This window comes from Myxine glutinosa, chromosome 5, assembly GCF_964187855.1.
Source record: "Myxine glutinosa chromosome 5, kmMyxGlut1.1, whole genome shotgun sequence".
In the NCBI taxonomy this organism is placed as follows: Eukaryota; Metazoa; Chordata; class Myxini; order Myxiniformes; family Myxinidae; genus Myxine; species Myxine glutinosa.
In genome coordinates, this window is record NC_136265.1 from 36,607,851 (window position 1) to 36,628,795 (window position 20,945).

General features: G+C 46.0%; 2 protein-coding genes across 3 annotated transcripts in view; both read right to left on the reverse strand.

The window, feature by feature from the left end:
* Window positions 1–19,931, reverse strand: part of ZRSR2 (zinc finger CCCH-type, RNA binding motif and serine/arginine rich 2) — a 39,568-nt gene extending 19,637 nt beyond the window's left edge. For both annotated transcript variants that reach the window (XM_068117359.2, XM_068117358.2), the window contains exons 1-10: window positions 19,872–19,931; window positions 18,539–18,618; window positions 15,616–15,691; window positions 14,959–15,067; window positions 11,286–11,363; window positions 8,930–8,968; window positions 8,597–8,703; window positions 5,047–5,254; window positions 1,442–1,497; window positions 1,079–1,188 (exon numbers count right to left, since the gene is read on the reverse strand). In XM_068117359.2, the coding sequence (XP_067973460.1) occupies window positions 1,079–1,188; window positions 1,442–1,497; window positions 5,047–5,254; window positions 8,597–8,703; window positions 8,930–8,968; window positions 11,286–11,363; window positions 14,959–15,067; window positions 15,616–15,691; window positions 18,539–18,618; window positions 19,872–19,915 (907 nt within the window). In that variant the 5' untranslated portion in view covers window positions 19,916–19,931. The remainder of the gene's footprint in view (window positions 1–1,078; window positions 1,189–1,441; window positions 1,498–5,046; window positions 5,255–8,596; window positions 8,704–8,929; window positions 8,969–11,285; window positions 11,364–14,958; window positions 15,068–15,615; window positions 15,692–18,538; window positions 18,619–19,871) is intronic.
* DHRS12 (dehydrogenase/reductase 12) overlaps window positions 1–20,945 on the reverse strand; it is a 275,332-nt gene that overhangs the window by 56,736 nt on the left and 197,651 nt on the right. The window lies entirely within an intron of this gene.

The window sequence follows — 20,945 nt, forward strand, 5'->3', positions numbered from 1 at the left end:
TCTCCAATTCCACTGCTTCGCCGATGACATCCAGCTTTTCATCTCCACCAAGTCCATCTCCACCGCCACCCACTCTATCCTGACAAACTGCATCACTGAAATAAAATCCTGGCTTCAAATCAACTTCCTCAAACTTAACTGTGATAAATCTGAAATAATCATCATTGGCCCAAAAACGCTCACCAAGTCCACCCATAACTTTGCCCTCAACATCGACGGTTTCCCAGTGTCCACCTCCCCTCACATCCGGAATCTTGGCATCATCTTTGACCAAACCCTCTCCTTCGACAAATACACTAAACAGATCACAAAGACAGCCTTCTTCCACCTGAAAAACATCGCCCGTCTCCGTCCATCCCTCTCCTCTGTGGCTGCAGAAACCCTCATCCACGCCTTCATCACTTCCCGTCTGGACTACTGCAATAGCCTCCTTTATGGTTCACCCTCAACAATCACCAATAAACTCCAATACATTCAGAACTCCGCTGCCCGTCTACTCACCCATTCCCGGACCCGTGACCACATCACCCCCGTCCTTTACAAGCTTCACTGGCTCCCCATCTCCCAGAGAATCCAGTACAAAATCCTCCTCTTGACCTACAAAGCCCTCCATAACCTGGCCCCATCCTACCTGGCTGACCTCCTCTCCAGACACACTCCCACCCGCAACCTCCGCTCTGCTGGTACCAACCTCCTGACCCCCCCCATCCGGACCAAATTTAGATCCTGGGGGGACAGGGCCTTCTCCATCGCTGCTCCCACCCTCTGGAACTCGCTACCTCACACCATCAGAGACTCCTCCTCACTCACCACATTCAAAACATCACTCAAGACCCACCTGTTCAACACTGCATTCAACATTTAACCCACAGCATCTAACCCCTGACTATCTCCTCTCCTTCTCCCTCCTTTGTGCTTTGAATATTTCCCTATTGATTCTTCTTTTTTTGCAATTGTCTTTATGTTTTGCTATGCGTTATGTTTTGCACTCTGTCAAAGCGTCTTTGGGCTTCCTGAAAAGCGCTATATAAAATAAATGCATTATTATTATTATTATTATTATGACTGTGGGCCTCACCACAGATGGCAGACTTCCAGCGACTCACTGGGCACAACTCACAGCTGAGCTGTCTGCCCGCATACCAGCGTCCGTTGAAACTTAACAAGGCCTGGGTGCATTGGTCCTCCCTGCAGACAAAATGTACGACTCATCAGCGCAATCAAACTATGGTATCACAATCCCTCACTTCGCCCCTTTGGCCCTCGAGCTCCATCAAAGTGAATGCCATAATTGGGTGGGGTCAAAGGTCGATCGGGGAACAAGTATCCGGGGTGCACGGCCTTTCCTTTTACACTGTGCTCTTTGTACATCCTCTCACGGCTTTGAATGATGGAGACATCACGGAAAAACAAAAGCGTTCGAAGGCAGGGCATCACTTACGTCTCAAACTGCACGTAGACATTTCCACGCAGGTGTGGTTCATAATTGCAGCTCACCTGCAGAAAAAAAAACAAAAAAAAAAACGCCACGTACAATTTTCATTCTGTACTTAAAATGCACAAAACACCTCGACGATGGATAAATTCACAAGGATTTAAGAATCTCTACACACACACATTCTTGTAAAACAGATGAGCTGTGGTGGTAGTGTTGCTATGGTAGTGTTGTGACGCAATCTGCATTGTCATTCTGGTAATCACCGTTCGCACCAAGGCCCAGTAAACACTCGGCCTTTTGCCTGCACAGAATAAATATGATTTTCTCTGCAACCGTTGGTCCGATTGACAGATTTTCAACACATGTGCACTTCCTCCTGCAGAAATTTTTAAATGGAAATTATGACGTCATAGGTCACGTGATACGGGCGCCATCTTGGAAAAACCGAAAAAAAACACCTCTGTATCTCCGAAACCACTGCATAGACAAAATTGAGACTTGGCTCATTGTAAAGAACTCTCCATGGGGAATAATATATGTTAATGATGATGTCATCGGTTCCTCCATTATGACGTCATCATTGGACAAGTACAAAACTTCATCCGATCAAGATGAAATTTATTGAGCCTCATCTGGGGATTAATTGGTGGAGGGGGAAAAAATGATGACGTCATCGGTCACGTGGTTCGGCCGCCATATTTGTTTTACCACAAAGGCCTTAAAACCACTAAAAACACGTCCTGGCGAGGGTCTGCAATGTCTCATTGCTCTTTCTTATTGTATCTGCACTGTGGAGGATCAGCGTTGTGGTCCCACACGATAGTGGGGTTGCGGTGAGTGAGGCCACACTTGCAGTGAGCAAAGCCAATTTTTTTTGGAGGCAGCCCATTTCAAAGCTTTGATTTTGGGTGTTTGCAGCTGTCTATCCTGGGTTTGAATCCCCACCCTGTCAGGCAGTCAGTCCAGCCGTCCATTCAAGGCCTCAGGTGGGAACCCAACGTCTCAACAAAATAGTTTTGAGAAATTTTATGATACAAATTTTATGAAACTGCATTATTAACGTCACGAGCGACATGACATCACTTACAAATCCCATCACGATGTTGCAAGATTGGCTTTCACCTCCGCAATGATATTTCGATGATCTGTAATTGCGTAGATACTCAGACAACGACAATGTTTAATCATTCTATGATCACATTCTGAATTGATGGCGATAAAAGAAGAAGAAGAAACTTACTATTTAACTTCACAAATCTCTACATGACCTCGGCTGGCTCAATGCTGCCGCCCGCTTGGTTACTCACATTCACCAGAGAGAGGCCATATGCTGACCTTATTGGCTCAACTTCACTGGTTTCAATGACCCTCGTACATCTATGTTAAAGTTGACATCCTATGGCATGAGGTCTCTCGATATACAAATAAATTATTTCGTTTCCTGGTGGACACAAACTTACGCACTTCACTTTCATTGCCAGCTTAGTTTTAAAAACTTTTTCTCGTGCACAATGTTTTTTCAGCTCACATGGAACTCACCGTGGGAGTTGTTGTATGCAGATGATCTGGTGCTGATTGCGGAAAGTATGGATGGACTGAAGGAAAAGATGAACAAGTGGAAGGAATGTATGGAGACAAAAGGTCTGAAGGTGAATATCGGAAAGACGAAGGTGATGGCAGGTGGTAAAGCATGTGGTGAGGTGGAAGGAACTGGGAAGTGGCCGTGTGCTGTGTGCAGGAAGGGTGTCGGAGTGAACTCCATTCAATGTACAATGTGTGCTGAGTGGGTTCATCAAAAATGTAGTGGTCTGAGAGGGTCATTAACCAGTGTGGCAGCTACTTTCAAGTGTAAGGTGTGCACAGAGGGAGCTGCAGATGGAGGAAATGTTGAGTTGGATCTTGGAGACGGCGTGAAGCTGGAAGGTGTGAAAACATTTTGCTACCTCGGAGACATGCTGAATGGAGAAGGTGGATCAGACTCGGCAACGGTTGCTAGAGTGAGATGTGCATGGAAGAAGTTTCGGGAACTGAGTGGCGTGCCGATGAGGAGGGGAGTGTCGTTGAAGCTGAAGGGAAAGGTGTATGCTGCATGTGTGAGAAGTGTTATGATTTATGGGAGCGAGACATGGGTAATGAACGTAGAGCAGCAACGAAGGCTGGAAAGGGTGGAAATGCGAATGGTTCGGTGGATGTGCAGAGTATCGTTGAGAGAGAGGAAGACAAATGATGAATTGCGAAAGATAATGGGAATGGAGCCTGTGATTGATGCTGTGAAGAGGAACAGGTTGAGATGGCTTGGTCACGTGTTGAGGAAGGATGTGGTTGAGAAGAGTGATGGAAATGAATGTAGAAGGAAGTAGAGGACGGGGAAGACCGAGAAAGACTTGGCTAAAGATGGTCGAAGAAGAAATGCGGGCAAGGGGGTTAACAAGGGGAGATGCAGAAAATAGGGCAAAATGGAGAAGATTGTCATGGGGACCGCAAGGCTAACCCCCGCTCTCACAGGGAAAATGGCCTTAAAATGCATGTTGTTGTTGTTGTTGTTGTTGTTGTTGTATGGAACGAAGTTCAGAGGAGCTTATGCGATGACGCGTCGTCCGTCTGTCAGTCTGTCTGTAAACACTTGCAACTTATTCTCCGCAACCGCTGAAGGGATTGTGACCAAACTTGGCACAAATTATATTTGTTGTTTTGTGACTAAAGTTTGTTCACGACATTTAAAAAGTCGGCGTCTAAGGGGTTTTACCAGGGTCAAAGTGGAACCAGGTTTGACCCCCCAAAATAGGAATTTGCTTTTTCCTCTGAAACTAGACACACTATTTTGATGAAACTTCACCACAAACTTAGTCACCCATGATGTACCGATGTTTGTTTGAGGCATTAGAAATATTGGGGTCTTAGGAGGTATATGGGGTTGGGGGAGGGAAGGGAGGAGGGTTGCCCCCCCCCCACCCCCCCAAAATAGGTATTTTTTTGTTTGTTTGTTTAAAGTCTTATGATTATGTTTCTATGATTCCACATGCTCCCCTGTCTTCAAGCAACCATTGAAATTGGTTTAAAAATACCTTTCGTCAGTGCAGTATACTGTTTATTCTACCAGGTGAGCACCAGGGGTATTGCCCCTATGTTTTGATGTTCACATGAAAAACACTTCATATGTATCAGTTAAAAATATATATAATTAGAACACCCACTCAGTAGAGCACAGATCTCTGCCAGGCTGAACAGTTTACATTTTGTCCCCCACTGATAGGTCGGATCTGGATCCGGACCTGAACCAAAATGTAATTGACTTGTTCTTGTCACCGAACCAACTCGTCCACCAAGTCCGAATCCGTCCATTAATTTTTTGAGGTATCGTGTTGCATATCAATTTTCGGCCCATCTCTCAATGGTGAAGAATCACTAAAGGAATTCTTGTATCCAGATCCGGTTCCACATCTTCACCAAAATCTAATCGATTTGTCCTCGTCACATACACTACCTCTCCGCCAAACTTCATCCGAATCCGTCCACAACTTTTTGAGGTATCCTGTTCACAGACAGACTTGGATGAAAACACAACCTCCATCCACTTTGGGTGGCGGAGGTAATGAAATAATGATTACCTTGAATTGGCACACTTTGCCAATACAGCGGAATTCAGGCAGAACGTCATCGTAGAATTCCAGAAACTCATTGTGAAGATCCTCCTCAGACACTTCCAGCCAGAAGTCAGAGCCATCATCGTCGGGACGTGACAGCGAAAATGGCGAGAACATGCTCCGGAGGAGAAGCACGCGAGACGCCGTTGGCCGTACATGACGTCGGGAACACCTGGAAAGTAAAATCAATGTAATCGCGGCATGAGAGCGTTTGAAAACTTTTCTAGAACGTGTTTCACGGAACTGAACTGAAGCTTCGCAAATGGAATGTCGTGCGTTACTGTTGCATACAAAGGCTGCATCACGATTCATATTGTATTAACAGTCGTTCAAATGCATCTTGGAAATGATTCAGACATTCAAAAACGTGGAAATGTGGAAGTTTGTCATGCCCGTTAAGTGGAGATGGATTCCTCTGCATCCAGAACACATCACACCAGCTAACAGAGAAAAAGAAGAGGAAGAAGAACATTTCTACCACCAACAAATGTGGCACAAGGAAGCAAGAATTTGATGTGGAATCACAAGCCTTCAATAAACCTCAATCCATGCCTAGTAGCGTGCAGGATGCCTATTGGACGGAAACATGGATGAGCTTTACGTTATCTGTGGTGTGTGCTCGCTGTTTGGCAGAAAGGCATCTTGGGTTGCTAGTACCATGAGGTTGGACACATCTTTGGCAGTGCTGGAGATTCACCACTACTGGACTTCAGATGGAAAGGCCATTATCGAAGCAGAAAGCATACAGAAGTGAGAGCGATGGAGACGTGAATGATAAAGGAGGCCTCATCTGTGTGCTATCAGGGAGCTCGGGAGCAGGACACAGATTGGGCCGGTGAGACCAAGCGTCACTGTGAGCACATGGTCTCTGGCGGGCCAACGAGTGCAAAGTATCGAAAGCTGTTGCCCAATGGGGAGCAGCCAGGATCGACGGACCGCCAATAAACGGCGAGTGCGACATCACACGGACTGGATTTTAATTTCTGGAGTCTGACCAGGATGGACGCAGTAGGATGTGCTCAATCACGTTATAATCTACTATATAAGAGGGATGTCTATCTGTCTGTGTCGCCATTTTTCTCAGATATGGCTGAACGGATCTTCATCAAACTTTCAGAGGTTCATCAGTGAGTGCCTGGGAGTGTTTTAGGCAAATATATATATATGTTTGAAAAAAAAAAAGATCGTTTTTTTGGAGTTTAAAAAAAAATCGCTTTTTTAATCGCCTAATCTTTCGCCTAATCTTTAATAATCGCCAAAGCTTTTTAAAATTAATGACAGTTATATACAAGTGCACATTCGCATAAATAAATACAAAACAATCACCAGACATTTGAACACGAATCAATCAAACAATTCCGGAAGTGTACGAAGTTGGTAGTACGCTTGTTCTTCCTGTTCGGCATCACACTTAACACAGAAACGGGATGAACGCCACATTCACCAGCATATATTTAACGAAAAGGTGATAAACCCCCTTCCTCTCCTGCTTTCCCCTCCTCCCCTTCCCCCCCGCCCCCTCCCCTCCTGCCCCGCCAACCCCGGGTACTTCTGCTCGGAGCTTTTAACGAGCTTCTGCCTAGCTTCTGCTAGGTTTTGCTCGATAGTGCCAAAGCCTTTTTAAATTAATGACTTATATACAAGTACACATTCGCATAAATAAATACAAAACAATCACCAGACATTTGAACACAAATACATCAAACAATTCCGGAAGTGTACGAAGTTGGTAGTACGGCTTCTTCTTCTTCCTGATCGGCATCACACTTAACTCAGAAACGTGATGAACGCCACATTCACCCACCAGCATATATATGAACCCCCTTCCTCTCCTGCCTCCCCTCCTCCCCTCCCCTTCCCTCCTCCCCTTCCCTTCCCTCCTCCCCTCCGACCCCCCAAGGCAATGCCGGGTACTTCTGATAGTCTAATATATAAGATTATAAGAGAGCCGTTGGTCTGTGTCGCCATTTTCTCAGATATGGCTGAACGGGTCTTCGTCAAACTTTCAGAGGTTCATCAATGAGTGCCTGGGTTAGTTTTAGGCAATTTTTTTTTTTTTTGAAATTTGGGGATTTTCAAAAAAAAAAAATTAATAATAATAATAATAATCGCTCTATAGGGCCAAAGCCTTTTTGAGTAATGACAGTTATATACAAGGACACATTCGCATAAATAAATACAAAACAATCACCAAACATTTGAACACAAGTAATCAAACAATGCCGGAAGCGGTCGAAGTTGGTGGTAAGGCTTCTTCTTCTTCCTGAACGTCATCATACTTAACTCAGAAACGTGATGAATGGTGCATTCAGCAGCATATAATGCACGAAAAGGTAAAATGATGATTTCACATTTGTGATGAATTCTGAGTTGGATGTAATTGCTTTTCCATTATATTTGCCCTCGTTTCAAATATGTTAATGTTAATTTTTCTCTTGACCAACGCCGGGTACTCCAGCTATAAATGCTTTTATACATTACTCGGGGTACAAATACAACTTTGTCTGGGGGGTAACATAGGCTATGTGGCTGCGGCCTCATGCGGGGATCTGGGGGGCCGTAAATCTTTTTATGTAAATGTGTAACGTGTAGCACCACCTGGTGATGGTGGCAGAGGGTATTACAATTTCCTTTTTTACATGGACAACACTGAGGTAAAAACACTCTTTGCATGGGAATTTTTTTTTCCTCCTTGCCTCCCCCTCCCCTCCCCCAACATGGAGAAGGGCCCGTCAAAGCCACCCCCCCCCCCCCACTCCCTTCCTCTCCCCTCCCTCTCCTGCCCACCCCCCCCTCACCCCGGCAACGCGCCGGGTACTCCTGCTAGTATATTTATATATACTAGGGCATGCCCGTACGTGGGTGCAATGCCCGTACGTGGGTACGTGGGTACGTGGGTGCGAGTACGGTGACAATCCCCCCCCTCTATTTACATGAAATGGTTTGGTCCATGAAATGTTTTGGTGGATTCGCAACGCCAAAGCGAACGGCGAACGCTTTACATGAAATGGTTTGGTCCATGAAATGTTTTGGTCCATTCGCAACGCCAAAGCGAACGGCGAACGGCTTGCGAGTACAGTGACAATCCCCCCCCCCCCCCCCCCCCTCTATTTACATGAAATGGTTTTAATTAGTTTTAAAACATAGTTTAACGCCAACATAGCGGCAACATAGTTTGCCAACGTGAAATAAATGAATACGCTCTCAAATGTGCCGTCCGAGGCAGAGTGTGTTCGCCACGTTCGGCACACGCGATAGCTCGCTGCTCTCTGATTGGTTGAATCGTTTTTTGGACATAGCTCGGTAAGTAATTGTCCGATTAATATGAAACCTTGAAAAGGCACATCCTCGGGTCCCCAGCAATATACCTGGCAAGTTTAAAGTATATCGGACCCGTGGTTGTCGAGAAACAGCGGTCACAGACAAACAAACAAACAAACAAACACACATACAGAGATTAGTGGAATTATAGATAGATATATATGTTGCAAATGGTTAAGGTTTCAAAAGTCACCTGTTTCCGAAGCGGCAAGAGCCTGTTTTGAGATAGAACGGACAGTGTTGCCTATCCCGCTCTGTTCCATAATCTTCTGGAGCTTCGGGGTTAGCCCAACTTTCTTCCTGTGGAAACAAGTGGTGAGAGGGATGGAGTAGCAATCAACCAGTCATATGCAGTACAAACACGGGGATGAAGTCGCTACAAACTTATTCATGTGACCTTTATTCATATCGCGGTCAAAAATACACACAGAATGAAAGACACCAAATTGTGTATTTTAGCGTGATGATTTAAAATGAACTCCAAGCAACTGCAAGGCCAAAGGGCCAGTATATGCGAAGCCCCTACCGGCTTGTCGTTCGGTTCCAACAACCGCTTTACAGCTTCCTGAACAGCACGTCAGTGTAGAAGCAACCGGGGAGAAGGTAAAGGTGAGGGTTTGGGTGGGGGAAATTGTTGGGGTAGGAAAGAGGGTGAGAACAATGAGAGCAGTCAGACAGGCCACAGGTTCCTCTTGTCCTGGAGTAAGTCCAAGGTTAAGGGACATGGAGCACACGGTATCTGAGAAACTTGGTTAAGTTGCGCAAATTATATGAATTCTAATCTCCTAAACCCAGCTTCCCAAATGTTTTATTAATACAGCTTTATCTATAATAATGCTGCAGAGGCATCGAGGCCTCAATGTACCTGCAGCCACTCTTCCCCATGGTTCTATCTTTTGATATTCAAAGTAATATACAAATCCTGCTTATAAAGGCTTTACGGAGGAAAGGATTTGGGAGAAGGATAAAAGATATCATGTTCAGTTGCTCACAGTCCATCATCCAAAGGCTGCCAATGAGCACATCTGTTAAGGATCAGCAGGTTAGCACATGATATGCACGCACACGCACGCACATGATGTGTCCCTAGGCCTTCCACGATAAAGAAAAAGGATTTTAGCATATAAAACTTAATGATAAATCTCCTAGGTTTTTGTCATACAAAGGTGGTTCAAGGTTAAGTTGCACTTTTGTTCGAGCAAATTCGAAAGCAAGGCACGTGTGACACTCGTTCCATTTTTCGAGGTTAACCTCTACATGCTACACACAGACGCATTTATCCCATCGTTCTAGAAAACCGTATCCCATGCCGTAGCATCTAAATCTTGAGGACAGGTGTGCAGCCATTTTAGGACGTCCGTTTTTATATCCTCGATACCAAAACTTGCCATCACCCTTATGCTTCTTAAATGATGGATTTTAACAAATAGGAGGTAAGGGCATGTTTACAGCCAAGGGGAGCTGACAGGGTGGCCTGGAGGTACGCACACTCCCCTCTAAGCTGTCTCGCCTGGATTTGAATCCCAAACCAGGTATAAGTCGTCATCCACGTGTTTGACGAGCACGGCGATTCATCAATACGTGTACCGTCCCGAGGATGGATGTTAAAGGGGCGTCCTGTCTGCCGGCTTTCGTTGGTGGATGTTAAAGATTTTACAGTGTCATTCGCAAAGTGAAGCGAGCTATCGCCGGCACCCGCTGCTCTTAGGATATGCAGAGTTAACTGCAAAGTGTTGCACACATACCAGGCCATGAAAGTAGATTACGCCTTAGTGAAGGTTACTAATGAGCAAGCCAGGTGTACATACGTTTTGACAATCTGAAAGCGACATGGTAATTCGTCTGATACTATCTTAGATTCCAGAAGAGAGATGAATTTGAACCAACAACCTATGGGATGCCAGTCCGGTATGATCACCACTAGGACCATACCCATTTCATTTCATCATTTTTGAAAAGTTTTGAAATATTTTGCGCTACTCAAACACTCAAACTCAAATACTCAAAGAAATTTTGCTCATGCCTGGTGTTGGCTTAGCGGTTAGGGTGCCGGCTTGGGATCCTAGGATCCTGGGTTCGAATCCCGGTCGATCGCCGAATTAACGCCAGGGGGGTTGACTCAGCCTGTCATCCTTCCGAGGTCGGCAAATTGAGTACCAGCTTGCTGGGATGAATTATCACGGTGTGTACCCCGGTTTAGAATAGGTACACCGTATCCCTACGCATCGTAAGAGGCGACTAAGGGTTGGCGTCAGGAAGGGCATCCGGCCATAAAAACATTGCCTCAAACAGGGAACCATGATTGTCATGGGGCCCGCAAGGCTAACCCCCGCTCTAGCGGGGAAAATGGCCTTAAAAACGATCATTCATATTCATATTCACTCAAACACACCTCCGTATGAGGCACGCACCACCGAGCTGTACGGCTAATCGTTTGAAAATTTGTGTTGCTTTGACATTTTTGCCGAAACTAAAACTTTATGACACAATGCTATCCCACAGCCCGTGATAAATTGTTCACCGCCATCTTGGAAACAGCCAGAACCGCCTGAAGAGCTTAAGTTACTTCACACACAAGCTGCCAGTTGTTGCCACTGTATCCCCACAAACTTTCAATGAACTGTCATTAAAAAAAGGAATGTATGCAAAATCTTGGCTCGCACAAGAGCGAAGTGATGCTGGAGCAGTGGGGACAAGAGGTAGAAGCAAAAAGTGTGGGTTAACCTTGCACCACCCTCATCATAAGCTACAAGGTAGACCAAAAGGCCACGACCCACAAAACGTGCACAGCATCTCGATCAATAATAGTCTCGCCACCATGTTGCAAATATGTCCACGGGTTGAGGATACTTGTCCGGTTATCCCCCTCCCGCGACCATCACCTCACGCTCTCTGTGTGCCTGCTCGCTTTGTTCCCTCTCCCTCTCCTCTTGCTTCGCTATCTCTTCGCGGATTCTCAGCTGCAATGGTGAGGCAAGACACATTCCGTTCATTCATTTTGCAAAAAAATATCAAGACAATGCACGTCAGCATTGCGGGACATTTAAACCAGCAAACAAATATTCTGAAGAAGTTCAAATCAAGAACAATTCCCCCCTCACCCACTCTCCCTCCCTCCATTAGAACCTTTCCATTTCCCAACCAACCTTAACTTTTGATACAACGCACAAGCAAAGGATAAATACACCAAGGATGGCACAAGCCTCCGTATCCGACTTGTATGTTGTCTTTGTAATAACAAATCTCTTTCGGCAAGAAGAAAAGTTTCCCACACTCAATAATATTTTGAGAATCCCAGTCCAGCAATTTAAAGTTCGAAGGATGGAAAGATGGAATGGTGGGCAGACACGTCCAGAAATGGAATGATGATGCAATACTTTACAAGACCCATGGATTTCCAAATTCAAAACTGCAGCTCTTCTCTCGTCTGGGCCTATCGTTAACACGTGGGGACTGTATGTTGATGTAGTCGAGAGGTGTTGTGCCCGGCTTCGGCCTTCCATGTTTAGGTGTCCAGATTATAAGATTGGAAACAGATTTGTTTTGGGAGAGGTAGCAGTGCCCGGCAATCCTGAGACTATTCTTCTAATTTCACCCAGCAGCCTTGGAAGAGAAGCTTAGGGTTCTTTATTTGTCCTATGTTGAGACTAATGGACATTGAAAGCTGAATGAATAAGTCAAGTTTTGATAGCATCCATCAAGTCATCTTTACCTCCGCCACCAAAAGTGGATGGAGGTTATGTTTTCACCCCTGCCTGTCTGTTTGTCCGTTTGTGAACAAAATATCTCAAAAGGTTGTGGATGGATTCGGACGAAATTTGGCAGATACGTAGCGTATGTGACAAGGACGAAATGATTAGATTTTGGTGAAGATCCGGATTCGGCTACTAGAATTTTAAAAGTGATTCTTCACCATTGGGACATAGGGCCAAAAACGATATATAACAGGATATCTCAAAAAGTTGTGGACGGATTTGGACGAAACCTGGTGGACAGGTTGGGTGTCTGACAAGGACGATTCGATTCGATTTTGGTGAAGATCTGAATATGGATTCGGATATGACAGTTATTTAATTCTTTAAGTGATTCTTCACCTTTGGGAGATAGGCCCAAAAACGATACATAGCAGGATATCTCAAAAAGTTATGGATGGATTTGGATGAAACTTGTTGGACAGGTTGGGTGTGTGACGAGGAAGAATCTTGGTAACAACTCAATTTTGGTGAAGATCAGGATCCGGATCCAGCTTGTATAATTTTTAATGTGATTCTTCACCAATGAGTTGAACCTGGTGTTGGCTTGAGTTGAACCAACACCAGCCTGGTGTTGGCTTAGCGGTTAAGGTGCCGGCTTGGGATCCTAGGATCCTGGGTTCGAATCCCGGTCGATCGCTGAATTAACGCCAGGGGGGTTGACTCAGCCTGTCATCCTTCCGAGGTCGGCAAATTGAGTACCAGCTTGCTGGGATGAATGATCACGGTGTGTACCCTGGTTTAGAATAGCTACACCGTATCCCTGCGCATCGTAAGAGGCGACCAAGGGTTGGCGTCAGGAAGGGCATCCGGCCATAAAAAAAAAACATTGCCTCAAACAGGGAACCATAATTGTCATGGGGCCCGCAAGGCTAACCCCCGCTCTAGCGGGGAAAATGGCCTTAAAACGATCATTCATTCATTCATTTCATTCTTCACCAATGAGTGATATGGCCAACCAAGCAGAGGTATGCTCTCTTCTGAGTGCAGTTCCAGTTCTCTGTGCAATGCTGCCAATCTACGGACAGAGTGCAGGTGCTGCCGAAGCAGTTTCATCGCAGGCGTATCCTGGCTGGTTGAGCACTGCGTTCTGACGAGTCTGTCAGAGCCTAGCATTCGTTGGTAGCTGTTGAAGATCCCAGCGCGTCTTTTGTAATGAGTTGGCGAGCTATCCCCGGCACTTGGAACAAATGACAAATTCCTGTTCTGACATACAGGAGGCCCTGCAATATTGGCACAGCCACACCACCAGCAGCAATAATGCAAACCCGCAGCCACATGATGCACAGAAAATAAACGAATGAGTCAGTCACGGCAGGAAGTTGTAATTTGCTTTCAGGATGCCCATTCTCGCCACCGACTATTTTGTACAGTGTTGAGGCTCATGGAGCAGGGATTCCGGCTTATCGTCCATCCGAGGGATGCCGCACTTTCTGATGGCATATAGTGCCTGCAAAACGCCTATCTGACCAGTTCAGTCATGCTGAGAATCGAACCCACACCACACAGCTCTGCACCATCCTATCAGCAGACATCCTAACCCTGTCCAGGTATGGCGCATTTTAATGAAACTCGTATGCAAGCAAGGCCTACATAGTCACGTGCGGTAATTTCGGGTGCTCATCCCACCACAACTGGCACACCTCAATACGATCTTCTTTACAGCATTACAGCACTTTTTATGAACGAGAGTGACACCTGCTGTCGCAACCATTTATAATCAAGGTGTCGGCATCAACAATCTCTCTGACTCTGGAAAATCCTCCAATCTCTTTGCTGATGACTTCACCCTCTGCCGTGACATCTCTCATCCTTCTGACAGACAGGCAGCAGCATCTTCCCTCCCTCTTCAGACCTTGACACAAACTGGTCAAACACTTGGACCTTTTAACCTTTTAACCCTGAGAAACTCGACACTCACTCTCTCTCTCTCTCTTCGAAAGGACTGCACCACAAACCCTCCCATCTACCTTCTCAACAACCCTCTCAAAGAAGTTCAGTCACTCAAACTCTTGGGTCTCACTCTCAGCCACGATCTCTCTTGGGCAACTAGTTTTGGAGGCCAACTGTGAAATGTCGCTTGTTATCCCACTTCTGACATCAGAAGTGGGATGATGGCCGGCCATGTGCGCCCTGCAGATAGCTGGAGAGATGGAAGGGAGGGGACAAAGCACGGAGAGCGCAGAGGGTGCAAGACCAGAAAGGACGCAGAAATGAATGTTACGAAAAGAAAAGAAAGACCAGAAAGGACTAAGAATCTTGAAAGCCTTGGTTTCCATGGCATCAAGCTGAGCAAGATGTGAGGCAGGGGTGCCAGCGCAGAGGGGAGAGCAGGACTCCATCATGCTGTGGATGAAGGTCTTGCACGTGGATAGGAGCTCAGGTGTGCCAAGGAAGGACTGTGCATGATGGAGGATGTCGGGTGTAGGTGTCACAGGAGCATGATGAGAAGTGTCCCTTCCTTCTGTGCTGTGGTTAACACCTTTCTTGCATGCGGTTAACAATGTCGGCATGTTGTGAAATAATTTGCACGTTGGTCGTTTTGAATGCTGACGTTTCATTCCGCAAGTCGTAACTTCGCAAAAAGAAATCTGTACACGGATCGACCGTCTATATGAAACCCCCTAACAATTCCCGGTATTGCGATGGCTGGGATGATATTATTATGGAACACAAGATCTCAAACGTTAGGTTGAACACCCATTTGTGACATTGAGAAGCACGAGGTTAAAGCGAGCGGCAAATCTGCGAGGCAACGACGAATCACGGTTTAACAGGAACCGAAAAAGAATGACCGAATCACCTCCGCGGCCTCCTGCCTCAACCTCCCCTCCTCTTGTCTCTTTCGCTTCAGCCGGAATGCTTCCTGTGCCTCTTCCTCTCTTCGAAGCCACTCTTCATGCAATCGAAGTCTGCCAAGTTTAGAGTGATGATAAGAAGCGAGCAGACCACTCAAAGAAAAAGGCACATGTCACAAGATAAAATAACCGTCTGCTGGTCACATGCTCCACCGCTAATCAGGTGACGTGAGGGGGGGTGTAGGTGTCACATGTAGGTGTAGGTGTCACTCCCTGTCACTGTCCCATCCCCCCCTACAATACTGTTACCCTACAATACTGCTACCCTACAATACTGTACATCACGCTGACATGAGGTTTGCCAGGAGCTAGTACATAAATCACTTGCAGGACAAAGATATTAGAGTAGACGTGAACATACTTTAACCTGAATTTACCAGGACGTTGGTAGGCAATGGAAACAAAATGGACATGGGATTTGAACCCGGGATCCCGGGATTGTAAGCTATATGCTCGGTCGTCCATATGGTTTCCATGGCAGTATATTGGAGGTTAACAGTATTGCAGGGTACAGGCCCACCCAAAATGCTCATGTGGAAATGATATTTGAAGCTCTTGCGTAAACCATAAATGATGTGTACAACAAAATAATGAATACACACCTCTCGTCTTCCTCGTTCTTCCTCCTCAGTTCTTCGTCACTTGTCCCTTCTCTTTCCGATTCAGCCTGTACGACGTCTAACAACAACAACAACAATTACTTGTTCTAAAATGTCCTTCGTTTTACTAATTTTTACATCCTCATTGACACTCACAGAGAGACATGCAATACGTTTGTCAACTACAACGTGGTCTTTCGATTAAACCCGTCAGCGAAGTTACGGGAGGCACGCCCAGTATCTTTGAAATAGAAGGAGAGTGACACAGATGTCCAATTCCCTCGTCCTCGCACGTGTGATGTGATTCAAGATCCACACCGATGTAAAGAAATAAATAATGTCGTCAAGCTTAACTTCGGCAGCAAATCAAACCTTGCATGCTTGTTAACACGTTTCATTTTGGTGCCGGTTGCGACAATATGGCGCTAGCAGCAAATCAGGGGACAGTGACAGGGTAACAGTATTGTAGGGGGGAGGGGACAGTGACAGGGTAACAGTATTGTACGGGGGAGGGGACAGTGACAGGGTAACAGTATTGTAGGGGTGAGGGGACAGTGACAGGGTAACAGTATTGTAGGGGGGAGGGGACAGTGAAAGGGTAACAGTATTGGAGGGTAACAGTATTGGAGGGTAACAGTATTGGAGGGTAACAGTATTGTACGGGGGAGGGGACAGTGACAGGGTAACAGTATTGTAGGGGGGAGGGGACAGTGACAGGGTAACAGTATTGTAGGGGGGAGGAGACAGTGACAGGGTAACAGTATTGTAGGGGGGAGGAGACAGTGACAGGGTAACAGTATTGTACGGGGGAGGGGACAGTGACAGGGTAACAGTATTGTAGGGGGGAGGGGACAATGACAGGGTAACAGTATTGTAGGGGGGAGGAGACAGTGACAGGGTAACAGTATTGTAGGGGGGAGGGGACAGTGACAGGGTAACAGTATTGTAGGGGGGAGGGGACAGTGACAGGGTAACAGTATTGTAGGGGGGAGGAGACAGTGACAGGGTAACAGTATTGTAGGGGGGAGGAGACAGTGACAGGGTAACAGTATTGTAGGGGGGAGGGGACAGTGACAGGGTAACAGTATTGTAGGGGGGAGGAGACAGTGACAGGGTAACAGTATTGTAGGGGGGAGGGGACAGTGACAGGGTAACAGTATTGTAGGGGGGAGGGGACAGTGACAGGGTAACAGTATTGTAGGGGGGAGGGGACAGTGACAGGGTAACAGTATTGTAGGGGGGAGGGGACAGTGACAGGGTAACAGTATTGTAGGGGGGAGGGGACAGTGACAGGGTAACAGTATTGTAGGGGGGAGGAGACAGTGACAGGGTAACAGTATTGTAGGGGGGAGGGGACAGTGACAGGGTCACAGTATTGTAGGGGGGAGGAGACAGTGACAGGGTAACAGTATTGTATGGGGGAGGGGACAGTGACAGGGTAACAGTATTGTAGGGGGGAGGAGACAGTGACAGGGTAACAGTATTGTAGGGGGGAGGGGACAGTGACAGGGTAACAGTATTGTAGGGGGGAGGGGACAGTGACAGGGTAACAGTATTGTAGGGGGGAGGGGACAGTGACAGGGTAACAGTATTGTAGGGGGGAGGGGACAGTGACAGGGTAACAGTATTGTAGGGGGGAGGGAACAGTGACAGGGTAACAGTATTGTAGGGGGGAGGGGACAGTGACAGGGTAACAGTATTGTAGGGGTGAGGGGACAGTGACAGGGTAACAGTATTGTAGGGGGGAGGGGACAGTGAAAGGGTAACAGTATTGTAGGGGGGGAGGGGACAGTGACAGGGTAACAGTATTGTAGGGGACAGGGTAACAGTATTGTAGGGGAAAGGGTAACCGTATTGTAGGGGGGATGGGACAGTGACAGGGTAACAGTATTGTAGGGGGGATGGGACATTGGGACAGTGACAGGGTAACAGTATTGTAGGGGTGAGGGGACAGTGACAGGGTAACAGTATTGTAGGGGGGATGGGACAGTGACAGGGTAACAGTATTGTAGGGGTGAGGGGACAGTGACAGGGTAACAGTATTGTAGGGGTGAGGGGACAGTGACAGGGTAACAGTATTGTAGGGGGGATGGGACAGTGACAGGGTAACAGTATTGTAGGGGTGAGGGGACAGTGACAGGGTAACAGTATTGTAGGGGTGAGGGGACAGTGACAGGGTAACAGTATTGTAGGGGGGAGGGGACAGTGAAAGGGTAACAGTATTGTAGGGGTGAGGGGACAGTGACAGGGTAACAGTATTGTAGGGGGGAGGGGACAGTGAAAGGGTAACAGTATTGTAGGGTAACAGTATTGTAGGGTAACAGTATTGTAGGGTAACAGTATTGTAGGGTAACAGTATTGTAGGGGGGAGGGGACAGTGACAGGGTAACAGTATTGTAGGGGGGAGGGGACAGTGAAAGGGTAACAGTATTGTAGGGGTGAGGGGACAGTGACAGGGTAACAGTATTGTAGGGGGGAGGGGACAGTGAAAGGGTAACAGTATTGGAGGGTAACAGTATTGGAGGGTAACAGTATTGGAGGGTAACAGTATTGGAGGGTAACAGTATTGGAGGGTAACAGTATTGTAGGGTAACAGTATTGGAGGGTAACAGTATTGGAGGGTAACAGTATTGGAGGGTAACAGTATTGTAAGGTAACAGTATTGGAGGGTAACAGTATTGTAGGGTAACAGTATTGTAGGGTAACAGTATTGGAGGGTAACAGTATTGGAGGGTAACAGTATTGGAGGGTAACAGTATTGGAGGGTAACAGTATTGGAGGGTAACAGTATTGGAGGGTAACAGTATTGTAAGGTAACAGTATTGGAGGGTAACAGTATTGTAGGGTAACAGTATTGGAGGGTAACAGTATTGGAGGGTAACAGTATTGGAGGGTAACAGTATTGGAGGGTAACAGTATTGCAAACCTGCAGAATGACATCTGGCTGCCTCTTGTCTCTTCTTTCTCCTCTTCTCCCTCTTGAGGAGCGCACAGTAATGCTTGTGGCTGCCAACGAGAAGCATCACAAGTGTTCACTTTCCTTTTAAGAAGTAAATTTTAATAATAATTTTTTTTTAAAGGAACCAATGCTCGGAGTGGAGCTTCAACACACATCTCAAACAGCCAGGGTGATCAATTTACCTTTTGTATCCCACCGGTAGGCCGGATCTGGATTCGGACCTGAAGCAAAATCTAAGCGGCTCGTTGTCGTCACCGAAGCAACTCGTCCACCAAGTTTATTCACAACTCGTCCACAACGTTTTTAGATATCACACTTTACATCATGTTGGCCCCATCTCTCAATGGCGAAGAATCTTTTTTTTTATTATAAAATTCTCATATCCAGATCTTCACGAAAATCGAATCAATTTGTCCTCGTCAAACACCCAACCTGTCCACAAAGTTTCGTCCGAGTCCATCCACAACTTTTTGAGATATCCTGCACACAGACAGACAGAGGTGAAAACGTAACCTCCGTCCACCTGCTGTGGGTGCAGGTAATAAGCAGAGAATCAGAAGTCTTGGTCACGGCTCGTGTTGGTTTACATCAACGAACAATTCAAATGATAGAAATTTTTAATCAACAGCAGGTAGACAAAGGTATGCTCGCTGACGTTGCAAGTGTCAGCCCTCAGTTGGAGTGAAAGAAGCTTTGATGAAGGACTTAGGATCGAAACTTAAGCACACCTTTGTCACCTTTCAGCAGGTAAAACCAATATAATAGGCTCGAGGCAAATCGAATCACACAATAGTCAACATACGTTCAACCGAGACCGAGGTCCAAGCTTACGTCATTTTGTATGCATGGACGTTAAGCTGGACGTCCTGTCTGCAGGGACTAGTTGGTGGGCTTCGTGAAGAGTAGGCGAGCCATCGCCGGGATCCTGAACAAATTACAAATTCCTGCCATGACCTGTCTGACGTCACTCCTGACCAACCTGTTCGTGAAAGACTTGGACCAAAAAACTCTCCCTCGGCCAAACCACAAGAACGTGAGAATAATTGCGACCGTTAAAGAAGAAGATCCAATTGAATCGCTTGTTAATATTGGTTGCGTCACGACGAGACGTTTCACACCAATACCAGCGAATTAAATAATGTTTACCATTGGACGTTTCAACGACACTTCACAGATCGTCATCGGGAGGAAAAACACAATCAATGTAGCATTGAATATACTTTGGACTGCGTCACACGAGTAGCCTTTGACGTCACACGTAAGGACTCTCCTGCACTGAGGTGCAAATATAATATATTACCTGAGTTTTAGATTGACAGCACAAGACGGAATGGGCGCCGCCATCTTCCTTAGATCACGTGATAATGAGACTTCATCTTCTTCCTCTTTTGCCTTCAATGACGTTTTCAGAGCAGTGAAATTCGATATACGCCTTAGGAGACTTTTTCTTCTTATTTTAATGACGTTTTCAGAGCAGTGAGGCTCTACATACGTCACGCATCGCCTTATTAAACTTATTTTGCTTTTAATGGCGTTTTCAGAGCCGTTAGGCTCTATATACGCCACTCGTCCAAACATGAGTGGTTCATGGAGCCTTCAGGGAATCCAAAACACGAAATGGGTTTCCCGCTCTCTTTAAATAATTCCAGGATCGCCCTGCAGAGACGGGAGTTCCTCTGATTCAAATGGCTGAATTTAAATTTAAAAAATAATAAATATCTTTGGGTACCCTGCGAATGTTCGTTAAGAGCCCCACCTCGGCGAGAAAGCCGAGGGAACCTAATAGGGGGAGCCACCACTAGGTTAACCCTGTGACAGAACCTAATTGAAGAAGAAGAGGAGTTATTCAGTCTTCAAATATACACCAGAGGTCTGTGAAACTACACAATGAACAAAATGGTGAGTTTGATTCTGAAGACCCACCCTGAGTGACAGATATCAAGACAGAGGGACAGACATACTGGCAGATAATACAATATATCTACCATATAAAACAAAATGTCGGTTTGTGTGTTTCTACAGATGTCTGTTCCCCTTCATAAGGGTAGATTTTAAAGACCAATCTTTTAACATGAACGTGTGTTCACTGCGGTCTATTTTTGAGGATAAAACAAACTCGAAAACATTTTCCATAAAAGATTAACGATGTCTCTTTAATTGGAATTGCAGACGGTGGCTTGCAAACCGAGCCTCAAGCGTGGTGAACAGAAAGGTTTTTTTTTAATAACAGTAAATACAAGACGCAGGGAGGTGAAATTTGCTGCATGTGATGTGCATCATGCGCAAAGTAAAACAAGTGTTCATTTACGTCCGTAGGATGTCTATTAAATAAAGAAGATACAAGCACACGTGAGACAAGGCCGAGGCTTCGGAC